Source organism: Micropterus salmoides, unplaced genomic scaffold, assembly GCF_014851395.1.
Source record: "Micropterus salmoides isolate LMB-PRFRI ecotype aquatic unplaced genomic scaffold, ASM1485139v1 Ms_hic_scaffold_22, whole genome shotgun sequence".
In the NCBI taxonomy this organism is placed as follows: Eukaryota; Metazoa; Chordata; class Actinopteri; order Centrarchiformes; family Centrarchidae; genus Micropterus; species Micropterus salmoides.
In genome coordinates, this window is record NW_024041373.1 from 24,458,525 (window position 1) to 24,483,114 (window position 24,590).

At 40.9% G+C, this 24,590-nt stretch overlaps 1 protein-coding gene across 5 annotated transcripts in view; it reads right to left on the reverse strand.

The window, feature by feature from the left end:
- Positions 1-1,091: 1,091 nt before the first annotated feature.
- Positions 1,092-24,590, reverse strand: part of ugp2b (UDP-glucose pyrophosphorylase 2b) — a 41,641-nt gene continuing 18,142 nt past the window's right edge. For all 5 annotated transcript variants that reach the window (XM_038737118.1, XM_038737121.1, XM_038737119.1 and 2 more), the window contains exons 4-10: positions 20,803-20,988; positions 13,710-13,843; positions 10,761-11,058; positions 9,265-9,462; positions 6,415-6,657; positions 5,569-5,673; positions 1,092-3,508 (exon numbers count right to left, since the gene is read on the reverse strand). In XM_038737118.1, the coding sequence (XP_038593046.1) occupies positions 3,401-3,508; positions 5,569-5,673; positions 6,415-6,657; positions 9,265-9,462; positions 10,761-11,058; positions 13,710-13,843; positions 20,803-20,988 (1,272 nt within the window). In that variant the 3' untranslated portion in view covers positions 1,092-3,400. The remainder of the gene's footprint in view (positions 3,509-5,568; positions 5,674-6,414; positions 6,658-9,264; positions 9,463-10,760; positions 11,059-13,709; positions 13,844-20,802; positions 20,989-24,590) is intronic.

Here is a 24,590-nt window from a genome sequence, read left to right on the forward strand (position 1 = left end):
ACAGCCTACAGTGGTGGAAAGTAAGTGAATTTTTCTTAAGCAGTGTATTCAAGTACAGTTTTAGAGTATTTCTATTTAATGCTACTTGATACGTGTAAAATGTTGCCTACAGGTTGATTAATTAATAACCCATTTTCTCAAAAGCATACTACGCACAGTAAGTACTTTTACTTTTGATACTTTAAGCTGGTGCGGGACTTTTACATATAAACTAAAGTCCGTTACATTCAAACCAAACAAGTTCACAAAATGCTGATTAAGCCTGACACCAGCAAACCCCTCTGGATTCTCAGTATAGGGGGAAGCAACTGTAGCAGCAACTCAGTATGGCAGAGCCTGTGTCGTGAGCAGACTGTGTCCACAGTGTTGTGAAATTACTCTCACGTCAGAAGGGGGAGACAAAAGCTTGTCTCTTAATAGTATCCTCTTAGTGAAGTTAAATTTTGGATGCAGGACTTTTGCTTTATTATAATAAAAAAAAACCAAATCAGCTATTTTGACGATTTCTTTCAAGCAAAAATGCTAAACAGTTTTTGTTACTTTAACTGTAATTGTAAATACCACTATAATTCTTACATTATAGTGACATAAATATCTTTGAAATTTTGACTGTTTGTTGGACAAAACATGACGTCACCTTGATGGGCTGTGCGCTGCTCTTTAACAGAGGTGGGGTTGGTAATCATATATACATAACGGTTATTCTTCATTCTTTTAAGTCTTTTCTCTTGAAAAAAAAACTAGAAAAAACTGAAAAACCCAACAAATACTTTTTGAACAGACTGTTTCTGTTTGTTTTTGTCGTTAATGAGCCTGTTGCGGCTCGCCACGCCACACATCGGACTACAGAACCTTTTACTCTTATTGACACTCTTAATTTCTTATTTATTTAAACATACATCTAAGCACTGTATATAGATGTGCAATACTGTACATAACCAACTATTTAAAGTGCATTAAGTAACCTATTACATTAATCATTCAGTATTATGGACAAACCCTGAGTGCCACTGGACCGAATGCCTTTCCTGCATTAGGTTATTTGCTGAATAAAGTGATTGTGGATGTACAGACACAACAGACGACACACGCTCATTCATATTGCACTTTATTCAGCTCCGAGGAGGCAGAACTGGGCCGGGCTGAGACCTCGTCACCGTTAACACTTATTGCCGTCAGACTATCTCAGGTATTCTCACACTGAAACTTTGTGTACATGTTTTAAAAATATCTACAGTTTGAATCTGTGAATGTGTGTGTGTGTGTGTGTGTGTGTGTGTGTGTGTGTGTGTGTGTCTGTAAACCAACACTGCAGAAATCATTGCCCCTCCTGTCTCGCTTCGTGTGGACAGTTCACCCTGAAGGATGGGCAGGACAGAGGCGACAGGAGGGATTTGACACTAATTAATTAATGGAGGCATGAGGTTTCATATAACGTTAAGGTCAAAATGTGAGCAAACAAACCAAAAAATAATGCACGACATTGTTGATATTTCATCATCTACATCGCAAAGAAAAAGGCCTTCGCTTTATAATATCATTTCAGTTATTACATTACGATTTCTTGACACTGTGATCGCGCCTGGATGTGGATCAATACAGTCTTCATCCAGGAACATCATGACAAAGCTCAATAACCAGAGATGAATATGGTTCAGGCATCACGTGGGGTAACATGTTAGTTTCTCCTCTATGGCACAAACTCCTGGGAGCTTTTCAGGCAAGACAAGGTTAGCCTGGACGCTGGAGGAGTAAATACGTCCAGTGGACGAATGTTCTACGCTCTGTAATGGGAAAGTCACAGTTGTCATCGCTTTGGAAGAAAGTTACCCATTTATTTCTTGGCACAAACTCCACTTCAGACTTTCATCATTATGTTGTTATCCAGTAAAAATTGTCGTTTTGATGTTTTGACTTTAAACTACTCGAATTAATATATTTATATTAATACTCATATCTGAGGATCAAACTGAAACTGTGCAGTTCCTCTCAGCGCTACAGAACTATTTGGCGTCTTTCAGCTTCAACTATTTTGGTTCAGCCTCACCGCTCTCATCACTGTAATGTTACAGACAGATAAAAAGCAAGTTTTGCAAAAGAAATGCAAATTAATGCCCGTTTCTATACACTTCTGCTATTAACTCTACAGTCGGTTGCCATTAAACTTCACAGAACAAGACGGCACAAGATTACATGATTAAAACGGCGGTGAACGAAAACCATGTGGCATGTATTAATCTGAGAAACATTACAGTCTCCTCATTGTTTTTGTCTCTTCAGTAGACGCGTAAGTCAAACTTACAGACAGACTGTGGATGGAAATGCACTTGATGACTTGGTGAGCAGCTCCCTCAGGAGTTGGAGAGACTGAAGAGTGAATATTAGACTTCACTGTTTCACAAATTTATGGCGACTGTGTTTGGAAAACTTTGGCTATTTACTCATCGAGCAGACGCAGAGATTATAATTCTATAGGATTTGTGTTTCACCTGACGAATTGATCATTTGTCTATGTTGCGCTGCCCCCACGTGTCCCTAAGTTTAATTGCTAATCACCTTTCCAAACTGCTCTGGCTGCACTTATTAATGTGCAGTAGCCAAGAACATTGTTGGAAAATGTTTGGTGAGCAGCAATTCTTGGTGGATGATTGATACCTTCCATAATTCATGCTCCAGGTATAGATAATAGATAAATTATTTCTTTCAGCTGAACACATCTTCTCACAGCTGAACTGTGGAACCATGCCGAGTCCCAAAGCGAAGTCTGTGTGCTTGAAATAAATGGTCAAAACGTGGTCAAAACTTGGTCCATAGCTTCAGAAACCATGACTTTGCCATCTCTACAAGTGCACTGTGACTGCATGAGCAATGCTGTAAGAGCACACGGATGATGAAGATGATGCTAAATTCATCTGGTTTACCCTCAGATGTGTAGTCCCATTTATATACCCATTAATAATATTATAATAGTATCTTTATTTATTTTAGTCTATTTTGTCAGGTTCTTTTTTCTAGCCCCCCCCCAAAAAACAGTACAATTCACTACAGTTAAAGGAGGATGGAAAATAAAATCTGTTGTTTGTCTCTCTATCATGGTTATAGGTCATTGTTATTGTTATAAGTAGCTTATTATGTCATATAATAAACGTTCTGTAGAGGGCAGTACGTCCCAGCTACAAACCACCACCAGCTATGTAAACTACTTCCTAATGTTGAGACTGCGCATGAAATCACACACAGCCTTCAGGGAGAAACACTTCCTCCCACAATCTGTTGGTGTCGGATAAACTTGACAAATGGGTCACATGACTGGGAGAAAGCCAACTGGGTCACATGACGAGTGTGTGTGTGTGGGTGGGGTGGGGGGGGGGGTGTGTCTGTGTGGGGGGTGGGGGGGGCATTAGTGGTCCATGATGCGGAGGTTTCCAGATACAATTTTGTTTTCCAGCATGGAGCCGGCTGGAATATCAATCCGATCTCCGTGGTTGGCGATGATGATGACGGTGCCCTGTAAGGAGGAAGAGTGATGAGTTCAGTGTTCGGACAACAGGCAGGCACTTTTAATTAAAGACTTTGTTACTGTAACAGCAGTTTGTTTGGGTATTTAGTATTGTACTCTGCTTCATTCACATCAGCAGCTGCAGCAGAAAAGAAGCTGCTGGTGTGTCTGCAGCTGCAGGACGCCATTTCAGTATTGGTTGCGTTGGTGAGGATTTATCCGTGTGTGGCAGGTTATTTAATTTATGTAGCTCCTTCTAAAAGCTAGTCAGTGCTGGGTCCACTCCCCTTCATCATACCTCCTGCCCCTGGGGATGATCATGCAACATCAATTTCCCCCGTTATGCTGATGACGCCCAACTCTACTTCTCCACCGTCTCCCTACCTCCCATCTCAATAAACTGCCTTCAAGACATCAGGAGCTGAATGAACATGATCCTCCTCCAACTAAACAGTAATAATCGGCTTTTTCGCCCACCCTCTCCAAACTAAAAAACCTCATTATCAATATTGATGATTTACCGGTCACTCAGTGTCACCCTGGGTAACACTGTCCCTGTGCAATACCAGATTACATTTAAGACCCTACTCCTCACATTTAAAGCCCACCACAACCTGGCACCTACCTACCTCTCAGACCACCTCCCAGTCTACGGCTCCTCCAACCTTTTGTGCCCAAGCCTTTAGCTGCTCTGCACTGTTACATCATTCACAAAACTCCTCAAAACATCTTTTCCGAGAGGCCTATATTCTTTAGACTCTTTATCCATGACCTGTGTAATTGTTTCCTCTTATTTTAGATTTCCTTTAACTTGCTGTCACGCTCTGCCGGTTGGCCATCCTTTGTGTTTACTTTTGAGTTTGGTATCTGCCTTGGTATGTTGAGTTTTGGGTTCTGTCCTGTCTAGTGTCCAGTATCTGTTATATAATCTGCTTGTCATGTCTAGTCTCTCTGTTTTCCTTTGCTCTCTCTCTGCCTCGTTAGTCTCATGTCTGTCACCTGTGTTGCTCCCGCCCTGCTCGTTAGTCCCTGTGTATATATACCTGGTGTTTCTGTCTTGTCCTTGTCCGGTCATTGTTCATGTTACCCCCCAGTCTGTCGTGTGTGTACTCTCTGCCTGTAACCAGCCTTGCTTGTCTCGTCTCGTCTCGTCTCGTCTTGTCTCGTCTCCCTGTACTTTTGGATTTTGGATTTCTGTTATTCAGCCACTCACCTGTAAGTGTGCTCGCTTTTGTTTGTTTATTAAAACCCCTTGTTGAACCATACCTGCTCCACTCTGTGTCCTGCGTTTGGGTCCTCCAACCTGCCTCCACACCACGATCGTGACACTTGCACTGTTTAATTTATGCATCTCATTTCATTTACCTTTGTAGTACCTTGTATGTAAGATGTCCTTCAGTGTCCTGAAAGGCTACTACTACTACTACTACTACTACTACTACTGAGGAAGGCAGAGGAAGTGTTAATGCACTTAAATTTGTAGCCTAAAGGCGTTTTTAAGTTTAATAATTCTATTATAACGCTTTTCAACACGATAAGCTGAAAATATTTTAACTGACTTACTTTTTACTTTTGTATAGTATCATTTTACTACTTTTACTTGAGTAAAATTTTCCAGTGCTCTCTCCATCGCTGATTAAAATGTACATTACCTGACAGTTAAATTAGATTATAATCTCTCAGCATTATGCTTCCTTTACAGAGAAAGATCAGTAAAAGTTAAAGATTTATCTTTGTAACACGGCACCTCGAGCTGCTCCGAGTGTTTCTTCACATTTTATCTCCACACCATGAACATAAATGGAAATTTTCACGCTTCAAGACATCAATCATCACTTGTGGGTTTTTTTTTTTTAAATAAACACAGTATATCTGTAGCATCTTGTTCCATCAGTGTGGGCTTCAGAATAAATAATGCAATGGTCTTTCTGGGCCATCACGCTCATCTGAAGAGACTTCTGCACATTTAGAGCTGGTAAGCTACTCTTTATGCCAATTTTATTTCAGATGAAAGTTTACAGCGACATTTGGTTTTGAAAATAGAGGTTTTTAAAAAAAGGAAAACTTACCTTGAGAGAAACGTTTTTCCCAAAGGTGACGTCTCCAGACACCGTCAGGTGGTCGAGCTCCAGCATGTCAGGGATGCTCTCGAAGCGGGATGCGTACTCCTGAACCTGAACACAGGCGAACATGAGAGGACATATGTTAACAAGAATCCCAGAACGCAGGGTTACTTGTGGTTCCTAGAGTCTCCAAAAGTAGACTAGGAGCCAGAGCGTTCAGCTATCAAGCTCCTCTCCTGTGGAACCAGGTTCCAGTTTGGGTTCAGGAGGCAGACACCATCTCCACATTTAAGAGTAGGCTTAAGACTTTCCTCTTTGATAAAGCTTATAGTTAGGGCTGGCTCAGGTGAGTCCTGAACCATCCCTTAGTTATGCTGCTATAGGCCTAGACTGTCGGGGGACTTCCCATGATGCACTGAGCTGTTCTCACCTCCTCTCTCTTTCCTTCTATATGCAACCATATCCCATTACTGCATGTTACTAACTTGACTTCTTCCCTCTCCTGTAGTTTTGTGCTTTTTTGTCCCTCTCCTCTCTCCTTCTGTTGCTTTCTGCTGGTGTTTCTGAATTTGGAGCTGTGGACTGGATCTGTGGTTGCGGGCTTCCTGCTACCCCAGTGCTTCGGCTCGATATTGTTATAATTATTAGTACTATTATTCATTTTTATTGATGTCTGTACCAACACCACCTTTACTGTTGTTTTGCTTTTCCGTGTTGATCTTGTGTTAGGCTGTTTGACTTTACTATTGAGCCCATGACGGTTTTGAAAAAAGGTCCACACAGGACTTCCCATACAGTCCAGAATAAGCAGACAGAAGACATAAATGCTCTTCCCGCTGTTATTATAATTACCTTGGTGAAGGAGCTGCCCAGTTTGACATGTGGCGTTGTTGGGAACTCTCTCTTGGGGCTCATGATGAGAGAGCCGGCCTCCAGGCTGTACAGGTTGGACATGACCAGCAGCAGGTCCGATGTGGTCTTGACGGGCAGGAAGCGGCTGCGAGGTACGTTGATGCCCAGGGCGTTGTCAAAGCATTTGATGGCGGCGCCAACCGCCGTCTCCAGCTGCACGACGTTCAGCCCGCCGTCAAGGGTCTGATGACAAAAGAAGAGAGGAGACATGTTTGTTGTGGTAAAGTTACTTGATTATCCCTTATACACCGGCACGCCCTCTTCGCTCACTTGATGCTAGTCTCCAGGTCATTCCTCCTGTTATAAAACTAAATCAGTTGGTCTCAGAGTAATAATAATAATGTTACTGTAGAGCACAAATGGGGCAAAATAAAAATAATAAATATTTATGCTAGCTTGATGTTAGCATTTAGCACAAAGCACCTCTGTAGAGCCTCGCAGAGCTGCCAGCATGGGTGCAGATTCTTTGTCTTTTTAAAGTTTAAGAGGCGATAATGTCTCCTGAAAGCACAGAAGTGAATATGACAAGCTAAAAATAGACTCTGAAAGGTTTCGCAGGACAACGGTGATATAACAATGTGTAACTGTACCATGATCCGTGTCTCAGGTATTAACTATCAGACGTTATGTAACATTCTCCACTCCATGGAGGCTTTTATCTTAGGTGCCTCTCAGTGCTACACAGTGCACACAGTTTTAACACGTATGGAGCTTACAGTCCTGTAGGAAACGAAAGGCCCCTCTTAGTTTCAGTGCTGCATTCTTACCACACACTTGTGTAAAGCCACACAGCTCTGCACCGTTACATGACACTTGTTATGTCACGGTGTGCGATTCTGTAGCCAAGGGCTGGGGAATTAGATCTATAGGCCAAGAAAGCAATAACCAAGGGTTCAGCAGTGAATTTATAACGCTGGTTGCAGATTTACATACCCTGAGGTGGTGCTTCTCCACTGAGGGGGAGGTAGAGGCACAGCAACGTGCCTCTGAGCGAGCACAACCAAAATAACATCAAGTCACATCACGTCAAATCTGTGTGCTGCACTGCTTTTAACAGGACCGCTCTGTCACCAGGAGCTTTAGAGGTCAATAAAGGATAATTAACATGCGCAGGGAGCCTTAAAATGAACAAATCATGCTAAGAACAAAAAAAAAAAATAGATGAAATTCAACTGATTAAGCATTAACTCAAACCTTTTTTCACTGTAATGGAAGAAGCAAATTTTTGCTGCCACACTTTTCTTTAAAGAAATATTTACTTCATTAAAAAGACGCAAATGTGCGTGAAAGCTGGACAAACAGACTCAGTAAGCAAAGTAGAACAAGAGGCGACGACGTGGCCCTTGTGGTAAAGTATTTGTGAGGGAAATGAAACCTTAATAGTCATCTCTGTCTCTCTAACACCATCCCACACACAAACGCACACACTCTCTCCCTCTAAACACAAACGCAGCTTAAACTAGAGTCCAAGTAGGGCAGATGAGCCACCAGGGAGATGACCAGAAAACTGGATTGGGTTGAAGCTTTTCTCTCCTTTGTATGCAAAAACCTTGTTGAGCCGTGCAGGACGGTGGAAACACAGAGAGGCTTTGAAATATGGGTTTCCTCGGGAAGCTTGGATTTTTTTTATTATTTTTTTTTAGGCGAGATATGATTTATTCAGAAGTGGCGGTCTCAGTAGAGGCGAGCGTTGCAGATACTGTATCTCTCTGCTCTACTATTCCTGCTATGTTTCCCAACACTCAGACATCCTTCTTTGAATTTGCCCCCCTCAAAGCTTCACGCTCATACATGGAGGATCCAACGGTGGACATTTATGAGTTATTTCCCTCTGATGTGCTCTTTATTAGAAGGGAATGAAGAAGAAGAAACATAAAGATTAGAGCAGCACAGTTAAGGAGAGTGATAGTATTCCTCTGGCTGAGTTGACGGAGGAGAGGAGTTGTGTTGTCATACAGCGACTGTGGTACTAAAGACAGACAAAACTGAGACAACTGTGCCTCCCAGCACCCCCATTAGCTCCAAATTTTGGTGCTACAGTTCCCACAATATTGGGACTTTGGGGGATGTAAACAAGAAGTTTCATGTTGCCATGGAGTCAATATGATAAACTACTATATTTAATTTTCCAAAAGTTTGTCAAAATCACTATTAGCAGTTCCTCTTTGTATTCATGGATGTAGCCAACTCACTGAATTATATAAAACTTAAAAATGTGAGAATTCAGAGGCAAACTCCGAAGCACATTTACATATATTTATTAAGTTTATTCTTGATGGACACTGGAAATCATGAAAGCCCCACTGAATCTAAAGATATGTGTAGTATCAGTGTCTGTGTGACAGATTTGAATTGATTCAGTAATGTCTCGGAAAGGGAGTGCAAATTTTCATGCAAATTGCTGCAGCTGCTGACTGTGTTGGTGAGTGAGCCACATCAAAGGGCTAAACCCTCACTAACTTCACTGTCACTGACAAAGCATTGACGCAAAGAACTGCGTCAATGCTTTTTTGTTATCAAATTAATCAAATTAATCGATTTAATTCGATGAATTGATGAATCGTTTCAGCCCTAATGGCCATACATGAAAGATGCCAGTAACTGTAAGCCATAGTTGTTCTGTGTGTTCTGAAATTTACCCATTTGGTCTGGCTTTTTTTGACAGTATTTCAAAGGTCTTTACTTCTAATCTAGGACCAAACTGTCTACTAATCATCTTGGCTCATCTGAATCTACAGAAAAGCTTAGTAGACTTCAGAAACTGTATTTCTCTGTCCCCGCTTCACTCACCTTGGGGTTGACTATAATCTCCAAGTCCATTGCTTTCTGTTCCTGCAGCCTCTTGATAGCAGCTAAAGACAGCCACAGATTGTTGGTGTTGAAGATCTTGAACTTGGAAACTGATTTAAATTCATCCACATGGGCCTTGGGGACCTGGGCGATCTCCAGCAGGCGCAGTTTTCCTTCATACTCGATCAGCGTGCCACCCTGAAAATCAGAGTCTATTTTTACACCACATTCATTGCGTGTGAATGATTTGACTTCAAAACTCAACACAAATGTTATTAAAGGCACTGTGACTAAATAAAACTAAAACTATCTGCGTACTAGGGCTGGCCCGAATGTCATATTTTTAAGCTTTGAAGCTTTGATAGTAATTAACAGCGAATAATCGAAGCTTCTTGTTATGCTGACTGTTTTTAACGTCTGTTGATAAGCAGGTTGTTATTACACGAGCTACAGCTACATATTTCATAGATATAACACAACAGCAGGAGGATAAATGCCCAAGAAGTTCTGCCAATGACATGAGTGAGGGAGGGTCGGATGGGGGAGATATAACGGCAGGCATGTCTGTGTGTGCGTGTGAGAGAGCGCTCCTTTTATTTATCCTCAAAGCTAAGCTAACAAAGTGATTATTACCAAAACTTTGTTATGAGTTACATAAAAGAGGAATATTTAGTACGGGAAGAGCGAGGCAGAGTGAAGATAGATGCGTGCCGAAGCAGGCTGGTGGCTGCTGTACAGCGCAGGGGGAACCATAGCTGAGTCCAGAGTGAGGGAGTCTGATCCGAGCAGGTCCAGAGCAGAATCCAGGAATAGTTTAGCCAGGGGGGGGGGTCCAGGCGGACAGCAGATGGGATGAGCAATTTTTCCGGTAGCGTAACTAAACACTTTATTTTGCACAAATAACTTTTAACTTTATTACCGGATACTAAATGTCCTCCTTCTATAATTTTAAAATATAGGATATTTTACTATGTTGATCTGTAATTAAATTAAGCACCCCCATAACTGCCACACTGCAGTTGTCATCACTCAGTTTAAAGTGCTCCCACACAGCTGTGGGCTTCATTTTGTTTTCTCTTTGATGTGAACTGGAGCGTTATGTTCACTGCTGTGTGCAGAGGTAATGCGCGCGAAACCCCCCCCCTCAATATTCCAATCTCTGTGTACCCAACGTTTGACTATTGTAATATTCGGGTCCAGCGCTACTGCGTACTAGTGAATAAATATGCCAAAAATATGAAAATAACAACCAAAAGATGTGATAATTTTCTGTGTCACACTGAGATGAACACTGAGAATAAAGGGTTATTCCATAAAAAAAAGAACAGAATCTGTTCATTTTGAATCTCTTTGTTTACTGGATGTCTTGTGCATCTTATCCACATTAATGCTGTAAAACTGCCAGAACATTACATCCATGTGTAAGAAAAATATTAATTTGTGGATTCATGCTGTCACTCACTATATCTATAAAAAAAACGTCCTCGTCCACATACCTTGACATCAGCGCGCGTCTTATCCGTCACCTCCATGATGAACTCGCAGCGCTTGCCGTTGGGCTGGCTGACCAGGTGGTCCAGGATGTGGAGGTCGACGGTGGCTCCCAGGTTGTCGATGTTGGACACAAAGATGTACTCTTTGCCCTGCGCAATCAGCTGGTCCAGCAGGCCCGAGTTGTAGAAGCTGGCGTAAATGTCGCCGTGCCCTGGAGGGTACCAGCCTTCTGAGCTTTGCCCATTCATTCTCAAGTTTGTGGACACGGGGAGGAGGGACTCTTTGTTGATGCGAGGATACCTGGACAGAGGGAAAATAAGAGTAAGCCATCATGTTTTTGTTAGTTTTAGGCTTCTTAAGCTGCTAAAATGCTTCACTTTGTCCAGAAAGTAGCAATGGGTTCATCAGAACCAATGTGAACGTGGAGTAAAGCTGGGGGCCATAAAACCAAAACAACAAGCTGAAAGACGTTAAATTGCTCCGTAAAGCTGAGGGGAACCGTGACGAATGAAACGCAGGACAAAAGTAACAGCAATTTTCTTTAAGCTCATACAAGCCAAACTGTGTCACCTGAAAAATGAAACTTTGGCTTTCACTTTGAGTTATTCCAAAAAAAAGGCATTTTTAATCACGGTAAGTAAATTTACTCAAGCTGAGTGAAAGCTTTGAATGACAAGTTGTGTTTCTTGTTTCATGTGTCATTGTCATGATCATATGATTAATTAGTAATTAAGCTGCAACTTACATTCTAAGTCAAACTATACTGAAGTCGTTCCACATTCGTACAAAGACCACATGTGTGAGTTATTTATCACAACAAAAAAAATTGGCTTTGTCTATACGGTTATCTTTTAAAATGATGTCCATCTGAAAAGCGTCCCGGCTCTCCCCTACTCATTTTCTGTGGGTTTTTTAACTGCAAGCAACATCTTTCACCTTACATGTCACTTATCTCAGTCGCAGAGCTGTGAGTCTCGGACTGCACATGTTAGAGTAGATAAACAGCACACAGACTAAACTGACAGTGAAATCTTTTTGCTCCACATCTGTGGTAAAGCCACGGACAACAAAGTAGCACTCCAGGTGCCACGTAAATTTCGTCTTTTCATATCACTGCAGGACTTCAAACAACACAGTCAGGGTGTAAACTTTTTAAGACAAGCCAAAGAATCCAAGCCATAATCGCTGCGTGCATTAAACTGATCAAAGGGTTTCTAAGGAGGATCTTCGTCAGGTTGAGTTGTTTTTGGCAGTTTGCGGGTATTTCAGAGAGCAGATGAGCTGGTCAGGTGAGAGGAGCTGTAAGTAAGTGGAGGCACGCAGGCCTCTTTAGTGGAGGTTTCACTCTGACTGTTCGGGGAGGATGTTTTCAGATGAGTGGTTTTGATATGAGCTCATAGACTTCAAAGGTTTCATGTCATTTCAGACCGACGCCTGAGAACGTTCTGTACGTTCACAAAAGTGTTTTTCCTTTCTGGGATCCAATATTTCTGCAGCAGAAGGAACGGTTATTCTTTCCAGGAAAGAAAAGGAAAATGAAAATACGTCTTTTGCCGGGTGCACACTAGAGGATTTTCAAATCTCAACTGATCTTAAAAACATGGGATACCACAGACATAACGACAGAGTTAACCCATTTTTAATAGTGGCGATTCCCGGGACCTGGGATCTCACAGAAACTCGTGTGATCAAACGTGACTTCAGACATAAAGAAACATGGAGGCAGACGGTCGTCGTCAGCTAGTTGCACTTAGACGAGCTATGTTTTTCATAGAAAGACAAAAAAAAAAAAAGATCCATTTGTAGATGTTTAACTTTATACTGTATTTCATTTTTTTGTTAGTTAATACAAACTAGTTTTATTAGATTATCTTATAAAATCTAGTTTGAACTGCATTGAACCAGACAGAGATTAAAGGCTCACGAAACCTTTGCAGGTGTTTTGAATTAGTTTGCTGATTAGTGCTCTTCTCAGGTCGACATTTCTGTATTATACATTCTTTATTGTGAATATTGTAATGCACTTTGAAATACTGGAGTTTTAATAAGAAAGCTGTAATTGTCAAGATTAAAACATTATTAAAAGCATTTATTACGTAAGAAAATTAACTTTTCCACAATATTCTAAAATGCACCTGAAATTAGCTGGATTTGTAGTTACAAAAGTTCTTGATTTTTTTAGATCTTTGCAGGTATTGGGCTGAAAATAATGTTTAAAAAAGTATAAACCAACACACAGAGACACAGTTTTACACGTTAATTTGATTAATTCTGCTCATCACTATGGAAGGTAACCAGGGAGTTTTGTTTGGATAAAAAATTATTACTTCCCCTCATCAGCTGGAACACCAGATAGTGTGATGAGGAATGCATTTCATTTGCCTTTTATAGATTACTCTCACAACCTCTACCACAGACTGCTCTTTGTCCTCCTATTGATTGACATTTTAACCACTTTCTCTGTGCAGACATTAAATCCTAGAGCTGCGATCCCTCCCCCAACAACACTGCTGCTGTCCATAGCTGCTTTGTACCACACTCACAACATACAAGTGCTCTAAATAATTCAAGGGAAATAGTAAAAAAAAAAAAAAAAAAAAAAAAAGACAAAAGTACCACTTGACAAATTGGAGACACCAAGGCATTAAATATTAATGGCTTCCTCCATATATTACATGACATTTCCTGTCCATGCTGCTGGTCTTGACAGTTCGAGTGAGAATCAGAAGTAGCACACATAAAAGCAGGGGACTGGCTACTCAGATCCTGAGCACAGACCAGTTCATTATTAGAGGAAGCTGATCGCTTGGGTTCAATACAGCTAACTGGTAGTAAAAGTGTCCAGTACTGATACTGACTGGTGTACTCTAGTACACACGTTTTAATTCCAAGTCTTCTTCTAAGTTTAATATCTGGGTGCTTGCTCAACATGGCAAGTACTTGTCTCTCACCTGCTCTGGTTAAAGGTGTGTATCTTGACACGGTGGTGTGTGTACTTCTGCAGGATCTTCTTCGTGTCCTCATCTGTGTTGAAGGAGTTCATGAGGACCAGGGGCACGTCAGTGTTGTAGGTCTTGTTCAGGTGCTGTGGGACAAACAAACACAAACTATATAAATGCCAGTAACCGTTAGCATTATTTATCCAGGGAAAACTGACTGTAGCAGCAGCATCTTGCACATTCATCTATTGTTGGCCAGTGTGCAGCGCTAACACAACAACCGACTTAGTAAATGACTTTCAAACAGAAGTTATGTTATACCTTTCTGCATATGTTTAGGGAATGCCTTTTAGTTCAGCTATATTGGTGAAAGGTCCATAAATATATATTTGGATTGTATTATTTTTCAAATTATAATTCTAATTTCAGTCCTACACTGTATGTATAAGTTGACACACTAATTAAAGCTATGGTGGGCAATTTATTTCAGAAATTCTCTTTACATCCCGAAAGCAATCAATAAATCAAATGCTCGGACACAAAAATGAAAAGAATCCAGTACCTAGCTGTCTCTTGCTAGTTTCTCCAATGTTGCCTAGGTTAGCTTTAAAGTGGACTGTAGAGTGTATACTGGTGGGCAGCCAGTTTCTGTTAAGAGGCTGGAAGACTCCAGGTGAACCCACTTTTTCATGAAGGGATTATTCAGTTTGGCAAGGTTACCTCGTCATTCAGTGTTAGAGTTAGAGCTGATCAAATGGTGTGGTCTTTTCATGCACATTAATCCCACTGATGTGTTACTGTAAGGACAAGCAACACAGGACAAACAGTAGAGACTACACTAAATATAAATTAAATTACTTTATAACATCGGAAGATAGGAGTCTGTGGAAAGCAGGACAGTAAATACATGTGTATGCAGTTTGTATCTATGTACAGATGTACGTGTGTTATTTGTTAGTATATTATTATAGAGATTATTTTAGTATTTATTTATTGTTTATTTTGTATTTGGCAAAATTGCTGTGTTTAAGAATTTGTCTCTAAATACAAATTCACGTGACAGTTATAGCAGTTGGACTTTGACATTAGCGGACATTACAGCAACTTACACTGAGTGCAACAACCAAATACATTTGAATTCCTGGATCAATATAATATTTTCTGAATACTAAGGAGAACAACAGCCCAAGAGACAGTGTTCTCACAATATTTCTATAAATTGATTGTGTGATTTGAATTAAAACAAAAGGGAGGAAAGAGATGGAGGCTATTTTTTTTTTTAATCAAGATGAAAAAAGTGAGTAGAGGAAGAAGATGAGAAATGGGATATGAATCATTGGGGCGAAGCTGTCATGTGGAAGTTGTTAAAGAGTGGAATTCCCTGCCTGTGACAGAGAACAAGGAGTGATTAGTCCTTTCTAAACTAAAGCAAAGATATATTTAATAAACCAGGATCGGTGTTGGATGTTTTCACCTGTGATTCTGTTTATATAACGGCAGGTGAGCCTCGTGTGGAGGAGGCTTGTTGTGGAAACAATCGAGTACAATGAGCCGAAACGATTCATCAAGAAATTCAAATGATGATCAAATGAAATACGGATTAAATAAAATACGGATTAAACAAAAGCATTGATGCAAATTATTTGCATCAATGCTTTTGTTAAACTATACAGCACACTGTATCACATAGACTAGCCTACCACAACAGCAATACTTCAGCATTTGAGCAGAAAGCATCCAGTCCACGCGTCGAGTCCACGGAGCGGACCCCAAACAAGGTGATATTAACATTAGCATTTAACGTTATTATAATTGATAGTTGAGATGAAGGTAAAGGTAAGGCTCAATTCTTATTTTTAAATGTGTCAATATGATACACGTTAATACATTTATTCCAGTAACCAATCGGTCCTCTAGTAATTTTTCTAACTGATCAATTTATATTTTAATATCATTATTTAAACACATGATGCTTGATGGGGTGCCACAGCTCACTTCTTGCCGCAGGACCTGCTAGCTGGCAAAAACCTCGAGCAGAATGATGCCTTGACCAGTTGGAGGTGAGAGAGAGAGAGAGAGTGAGAGAAAGAGCGAGAGAGAGAGCAATAAAGAGGGAAAGAGGGACTGAAAATGAATAATGGTACATATATTTATAGTAATGTTAATGCGGCTCTGGCTTTAAACCAGCACCGACCTCTCATTTGCAAGAGTAAAATGAGTGGGTAAACTACTGGGCGGCTGTGGCTCAGGAGGTACAGCGAGTTGCCTGTTAATCGGTGCAATCCCCGGCTTCTCCAGGCTGCATGGCAAAGTGTCCTTGGGAAAGATACTGAACCCCGAATTGCCCCTGATGGCTGTTCCATCGGTGTGTGGAATGTGATGTAGTGTTAAAGTGCTTTGAGTAGGCGGTGGATTAGGAAGGCGCTTTACAAATCCAGACCATTTACATTTCAACTTTGCATTACTATAACTTCCCCACCCCTTTCTGTGTGACTGTCAGGACACTTTAGGACATTAAAGAGCTCTGCTACTGGTTACATCCTGTCTAGCCCTCCCATAAATCATGATACATTACAAACAATAGCTTCCTTTCTAGTATGTTTACAATGAGTGTGTGGAGAGGCAGAGCAGGAGAAATGACAGTGACCATGAATTGATGATTTTGTCCAGTGTTGAGCAAACTCTGGGTAGCCAGCACATGACAGCTACAGTAACTTGGCTTGGAAAACAGCGATATGGGGCATCTATCCATCAAGAAATTAATTTTCCTTCTCTTCCCCCTATGTCCACACCTGCATGTAGACATACTTATCCACACTTGGTTTAGTGCTGTGCCAGCGCTGGAGAAAGTGCTTTGAGCATGGCGGTCGAATCACAGACAGAGTGGGACTATGGGCGAGGGTGTGCCGTGTCGTGTAAGGACACAGCTGGCGTCAGCTAGGCACGAAATTTGGAAACCTAGTATTCAGAGCAGTCTGAAACCTGAGCTTATTGCTCACAGGGAGTACATTTACACATGTTTACCTTGTCATTTGAAACTTTGGCCACATTTAACATGAACTTCCGACTTTGTAACATAAGATATATGTTAGGATTTGGTTTTGTGCTGTTATTTTTCCTGTGTTTATTTGATATTGTCAGGGTTTAGAGTTTTGTAGTCTAGTTTATTATGGCTCATTCGCTTTAAGGTTTTCTTTGTAACCGTCTTATCGCTCATTTTAGTACTTCGTCCTGTGCTTTAGTTCATGTTTAGTGTTTTCCTTATCAGTGTTCTTCTGTATTTTCTCATTATGGTCCGTCTTAGTCCGTAGTCTTATCTCCAATTTTTAGGGTAGTCTTCTCTCTCATCTTAGTTCTTCTTCCTGCACCTTGGTTCTTGTTTTAGTATTTACTTCAGGTTCCTTGTCTACATTATTTTGGGTCTAGTCTCCTTTGTACTTCTCTGTGTTCTCCTTTTGAGTTCCTGTTCATTGTACATGTGTGTTTCTGTCTTATTGGTTATTCTCTCTGCCCCATGTCTGCTTGTCTAGTATTCAGTAACCTTGTCTTGTCTGTTACCCCAGTGATCCCTCTGCATGTCTGTCTTTGTTTTCCCCTTCTCTCTCTCTGCCTGTGTGTTGCTCTCTCTCTCTGCCTGCCTGCCTGCCTGTCCCTCGTTAACCCTGATCTCTGTCACCTGTGTTGCTCCCGCCCTGCTCGTTACTCCCTGTGTGTGTATATACCTGGTGTTTCTGTCTTGTCTTTGTCGGTTCATTACTTTCTATGTGCGTTATGATCCATCGTTGTCTGCCTACTTGTCGTGTTTCCCTGCACTGTTGGATTTCTGTTTGGACAGCTTTTGTGTTTCTGGACTTTGTCATCAGCCACTCAGTTTGAAGGTGTGCTCGCTTTTTGTTGCTTGGAATAAACCATCTGAACTTTACCTGCTAGCCTATGTGTCCTGCGTTTGGGTCCTCCAACTTGCTCAACTCTGCCATAACCACCACTGAACGTAACAATATATGAGGGAAAATAAGGAATAGCATAATAGATCCCCTTTAAAGACCCAATCTGTAGAAGTTATATGATGTTATTGAAGTCATTTTGTTTTTATGTTATGAATGACAGAACTAAGAGTCTTCAAAGTAAGAAATCCTACACATTAAATAAAACTGGGTTATTGTTGAAGTGAGGAGCACGGTAGGGATGGGTCAAGATTTTCAAATAGTGATTAAATTATAACAAATCTAATAGTTTATGCAACTATCGTCTTTTTGGAGAACATTTATCTTGCTGCTAGACTAGTTACAGGCTACTTTACTGTGATGGCTATACGTTACCAGCTAGGCTAAATTAGCATAAGAAACCAGTGTGCTCTCAACCTTCTTCCCTCTGGATGGAGGTTTTTAGTCCTAAGGTGCAGAACGAAGCACTGCAGCCATCACTGAGCTGAATAAGATTAGCGAGATTAGCACGTACATGGCAGTAGCACAATTTACTTTAATTTTTTTAAATTTAATCTTCTTCTTTTTTGAGATCGCTATTTCAATTATTTTTATTTGAACTTACTTTTTTTAATTGCTCTCTCTCTCTCTTTTATGTTCTGACTGGTGGAATCTCGAGTACTTCATGCTTTTCGTGTCCTATTAGTAGCATTTAGTAGGTTATTAATTTGTATGTTTTAGTATGTTAGTATGTTTTAGTTAGTATGTTTAAGTAGGTTTGTATGTTATTAGTTAGTTTGTTTTTCATAGCTGTATCATAATGCGTGTCACATTCTTGCTGCAAAACAAATCTACTTATGGGTACAGATAAAGTAACCTAACCTAGCTCACCTAACCAAGGGCTCAGGGCCGAAAATCTGGAAAAGGTAATAAGTAAAACCCGCATATTACTCTACTCTCACATTAGTCTTGCCCTGTACATCACCAAAGACTTGCATACAAGACTGAAACAGCCGCCTTTGAACTGCACTCTTTTACAGTTGCTTAACTCAACTCAGCTGCCAGGTGGTGCAATTTCAGTAGGCCCGAGTTTTGTCCAATCTTCCATGTCTGCTCTAAGTTAGAGCACACTGGTCCCTGCACTGAAACGGTCCAAAATAAAATGTGCATAGAGGCAGCGTGGTGGCAGAGAGGGCCGCTTTCACACAGGAGAAGCAGTTATGGCTCAGTATTTGTGTGTGGGATCCATTTTCTCTCTTTCTCAAAAGGCTGATTCAGTCAGGAGGTAATCTGACCAGACCTGAGCATAAAAAGGAGAGCAACGACTCGGACACAGAGAGCAGTGTGCTCGGAGGAGAGAAGCATCCCATGGGGCTGTTGTGAAACACACACACACAAATACTAGGCAGCCACACATCTCCTATTTAAACTCAATTACAAAATACTTCACACACCGAAACTCTGGCGTCAGCATCTCTTACAGACATGATAGATTACTTTAAAAGGTAGCGGTCTCAAAACCTAAACCCTCCAAAACTTCACCTATTGTTTATTTAATGTTTTTATTTGGGGAACATTAATGAAGTTTGAACCAACATGAATCTGTATGTATGCAGGCTGATGTAGGGTATACCAAACAACCACAGACACGGACTCCCCTCCTCCAGCACACAGCCTTCTCTGTTTCCCTGCCAATCCCACAGACCTGCCCGCATGCACACCGACAACTCCTTCAAGACGTCACACTGAGCTCCTTTCAAAAATGCACCCCACCCCAGCCCTCGGCACCTCAGATACACAAAGTAATAAAGGCCTGTGTCTGGAGGACGATACACATGCAGCATCATGGAGAGAAAAACAGAAGAAAAGTGCTTGTAATTTTCTGTTTACGGAAAGCAGATGTGGCTGTATTTTCTTTCTCCCGAATCTTCTGATAAACGTCTTTTCTCTATTTTTAAACTCTAGGGGTAATAAGGAAAAGTCTAAACGCATCTCTGGGGATTCTTGAAAGCAGAATGAGCCACGCACTTTTCAAAGATCACTACAGCAGAGCAAACAACTTTACAGTACACGGAGCAGATGTTTGTATTACGTCAGACAGTACATCACTTCTCGCTTCTCCAATGTGTACACACACCTCCGAGTTAAGCAACGCCTAACTGTCGATACTGCTGCCAAATCTGGGCCAGAGTAAGAATGTGATATGTGAAAGGAGGGATGTCAGCTGACGCTTGTGAGAAACAACTTAAAAATAAAGCTTTCATCCAATGATGGATTTACTGAGCTAAGGGGGTAGGTTTCATATCATCAAGAATTTAACAATCATTTCTTTGAAACATTAAGATACATTTAACAGTTTTCTTCTTATGCCTGAATTAGTGTTTTCACCAGTGAGGTTTGGTGAAACGGTAAAAAAGATTCTGGGGAATATGTACTCCTGCCTGTTTGTGGTTAAGACTCCCACTTCCTCACAAGCTTCCACTGGTCGACCTGCTGTGTCTCTACAGTCTCAATGATCATTCTGGTAGTTTCAACACCGAGTCGTTTGAATTCCTTCAGCCTTCAGGATAAGGGCATTAAGCTTACCAATGTTCAATGACTGGTCAAATGTTAAACTTGACAGGCATACATGCAAAAAAACAACAACATTACTTTTTTGCACTACCTATTCTTTGACGAAACAAATCCACAGATTAAACAAAGAAAGTCAAATCTCTGTCAAAGTCTTAACATTATGTTAGTTTATTATGAAGTTTAAGTGCAATGTCCCAGGTGTGACTCTGACCAGCAGACTTTGTTTCATGTCAGGCCACTGACCTCTCTCACCTCACCTCAGTGTACCTAAAGGCAAAACATCCAGGATCAAGGTAATTTATTTCATCATTATACAACACAAGGTTGTACAACAAATGTGCCTTATTAACCAACAGGAAGCGTGTCTGGTGGATCAAGTCATTACTTCTAAACCTGCAACAAATTAGCCACAAGCTGTAAACACAACAGTGACATAATATCACTTTATAAAGATGATCGTTAGTAAACTGTGGCTTATTTGTACATCATGCATTCACTCTGAATCGTGTGTCCACCTGATGAATTTAAGTCCAATATTCACTCTTCCTTTTAGCTCTGTTCTGGTCTCCAACACTCTTTATTAGGCCTTAAAGTCAAAATTTCTTTACCTCTATCTGCTGCACAGTGAGGTCCAGGAAGGTGTTCTCGTTGCGGACACTGATCAGGCTCTTGGGGCCCTTACACCCCATGCTGGTGCCCAGGCCTCCATTCAGCTTCACCACCACCAGTTTGTTCAGGCTGTTAGCCACGTTGTCTGGCAGGCCTCGAGCAGCGATCTTATCGTAGGGCTGGATCTGGAGGAGAGAGGGAGAGAGAGACAGCCGGAGGGTCAGGGAAACAGCAGGTGTACCTATAGTAAAGTGCTTTTAAAATAAAAACAACTTTACTGTTCTGGTAAATTTTACTCTAATTTGTCTTTAGGTACAAAGTGTTTTTATCACTGTGGTGCTTCGCCACTCCCATGAGACCACCTATGAATCAACAGTATTTTGCTTGGATTTTTACTGCTTATTGCAAACAAATTGGTAGGTTTTAACACAGGAAAAGCAGCACAGAGGCTGTAACAGCTCTGAGTGTGGGCTGATTCACTACCAGCTGAGCAGTGTAATGGACTGAAATGATGTGAAAATGTCATAAATTGTTAATTTCTTCTGCCCAAAAAGTGCTTTTTTGAGAGAAAAGTGAAATGCTACATGCATAAAATACAAAAGTCACATTGCATGTTTTTGTGTGAGTGGTGCAGATAATAGTAATTATGATGCCTTAATGAACAACACAGCTGTGGCTTCACATGTAGTCTTAAGTCTTCAGCATTTCTGTTGGCGAGGCAGCAAAAATCACTGGAGTATGGAGTGTGTGTGAGAGAGTGTAGCCACATTATTGGATCGATGCTACTCTCACGTCAGCGTATTCACACATCATCTATTGACTTATTTCATTCTCTCCCACAGAGCATGGAGGGAGGGAGGGAGGGAGGGAGGAAGGATTTGAAGGATGTGACTGTCTAAAACCACATAACTATTAGCATTTTTTGAACCAAGGACACTGGCTTGAATAAATTCACAGGAATGTCATGTTCAGACTGAAAAAGAAACAGCAGCAGGATCAGTTTTCAGCAGAAAGCCACTACATTTCTGCTGTTGTAGTGTTTCTCCTAACATTTCCTTCAGTTGCAAATCATTTCATTCTTTCACGAGGAATTAAAAAAAAAAAAAAAAAAAAAAAAAAATCAGAAGAAGCATGCAGGGACAGCAAACTCCAACCAAATGTTACCAAACAGCTTTTTGTTGTTGTTGAAGGGATTGAATGTGATAGCGTTTAAGTCTAGTTTTGTGCGAGTTTGCCTGTATTCTTAAAATAAAACAGAGGTGTCAGTGATTCTTAATATTGTTTATGTGTGAGAGGATGAAAAGGCCAGGAGGTCGTTCTGTGTCCTGTCCTGCTTAAAGCACAGTCAAGAATCTGCGACAGCGGACACACAGCAGACCTCCTGATGGAAACAGACGGTCTCTCCCCTGGTGTTCACCCCCCCCCCACGCGACTCTACACCCCACAGATCGCACCACATGGAGGCCAAGGTTTCAAACTCAACAGAGAACCTCGACACATCTGCCGCTCCCAGTCCTTCACAAGAGATGGGAAGTGATCATAACGGAGGACAAAAGATGTTTCATGGTCAAAAGTTGCAAAATGTGTTATCTGACCTGCATGAAAGGAGGGCAGACAGATGTTGACGTACATGAAAGTGTTGACTGGTAAAAATCCCTGCAGGTATTTGAAAACAAAAAAAAGATAAGACAGAAATTCAGTGTTGGTCTTTGTATGAGCTGGGATCCCCATCCTACCCCTGTACCCCCGGTGTTAAACAGCTTCCACTCACAGATGTTCAACTTTTTTTCCTTCCTCTTCAGTGTGTGTGTGTTCCCAGCTCAGTGGCCTGCAGGCAACACCACTTTGACAAGACTTCTGGATAAAATTACTTCCGAATTATCTTTAATTCTTAAGACATTGGTTCTTGTGCAGACTGCTGGAATACTGTTTACTTTCACTATCACTGACAAGCTACTGTCAGCTGTAGGAGTGAGCGCCTGGAAGAAACCCACAGAACACTTTTTTTTACAGCAAAGACAACCCAGCGACAGATTATAGTTTTGGATCGACACAAATGTACATGCCAGAGGGATTCAAAATATTGCACAACTAAAATATGGTTTGCATAACATGTAAATCAGCAACAGTGGAGGAGGGAAGATTTGTGCACGAATGGACTTAACTGTTATGCAGTGGTAGAACAGGCTTGATGTAACACAACATGTTTAATTTGCTATTGACTTGGCTACGGCAGTTAGAAAGTTAATATTCTGCCTCCAGGATGTGAAACATTGTATGTCACACTGGATTCTCCGTAATGCAGAGCTCACGCACAGAGCTTGGCACTTACAAAGACACAAAATACACGGAAACATGAGACTGTGAAACAAATACCTACAGTTAATTCAACAACCCTCTCATGACAGAACACAAGCGATCTATACTGATGGTCTCAGATCAACTCCCCTTTTAATAACAGGGTACCACAAGTTTCTGAGTTTGGTCCATTATTATTTATAATCTACATAAAGAATATTAGTACTCGAACACAGACTTATAATATCAATTGTTATGCAGATGATACAATCTTATCTGAATTACAGTTTGCCATTAATGTTCATCATATATCTAAAAAATAAAATAAAATAAAACACACACACAAAAAAAAACATGTACTTGTTTAATTCTGAATTCTCTTCCTGCCATCGTTCCACATGATGTGACAAGACTGTAGAAATGACACTTTGCTACAATGTAAAGTAGTGAGTGTACAGCTTGTATAACAGTGTAAATTTGCTGTCCCCTCAAAATAACACATCACACAGCCATTAATGTCTAAACTGCTGGCAACAAAAGCGAGTACACCCCTAAGTGAAAATGTCCAAATTGGGCCCAAAGTGTCAATATTTTGTGTGGCCACCATTATTTCCCAGCACTGCCTTAACCTTCTTGGGCTTGTTTGTGGGTTTTCTTGTGCATCATCTTTAGAAGAGGCTTCCTTCTGGGACGACAGTCATGCAGACAAATTTGATGCAGTGTGTGGCGTATGGTCTGAGCACTGACAGACTGATCCCCTACCCGTTCAACTTCTACAGCAATGCTGGCAGCACTCATACGTCTATTTACCAAAGACAACCTCTGGATATGACACTGAGCACATGCACTCAACTTCTTCGGTCGACCATGGCGAGGCCTGTTCTGAGTGGAACCTGTCCCATTGAACCGCTGTATGGGCTTGGCCACCGTGCTGCAGCTCAGTTTCAAGGTCTTGGCAATCTTCTTAAAGCTTAGGCCATCTTTATATAGAGCAACAGCAAATCAGCACTGTTATTCAAGCTGTACAATCACTACTTTGCATTGTAGCAAAGTTTCATTTCTTCAGTGATGTTGTATAAAAAGATATAATCAAATATTAACAAAAATGTGAGGGGTGTCCTCACTTTTGTGAGATACTGTTAATATCTTGGAATCTGGTCTGAGAGAAGTCTCATCTCTCTACTCAAACTATCATTCACTGAACAAAATCCCAGGACTGGCAAACTCTTGATTCCCCAGAAGTAAACACTGAACCTGGGAGGATTGCCTTTTAGTAATTTGCACCATATACTGTAAATGGAATAAACTTCAAAAGGACATTTAATCTTTCAACCCACTGGATGAATTTTAACTTTGTGGAGCTTTTTTTGTTATATTATTGTATACCTGGTAAGACATACAACAACAGACTTATGGATAGATATCTGATGAGAATGATGAAAACTGCTCATCTTCCTTAAAAAAAGAAGAAAATACAAACATCCTCATT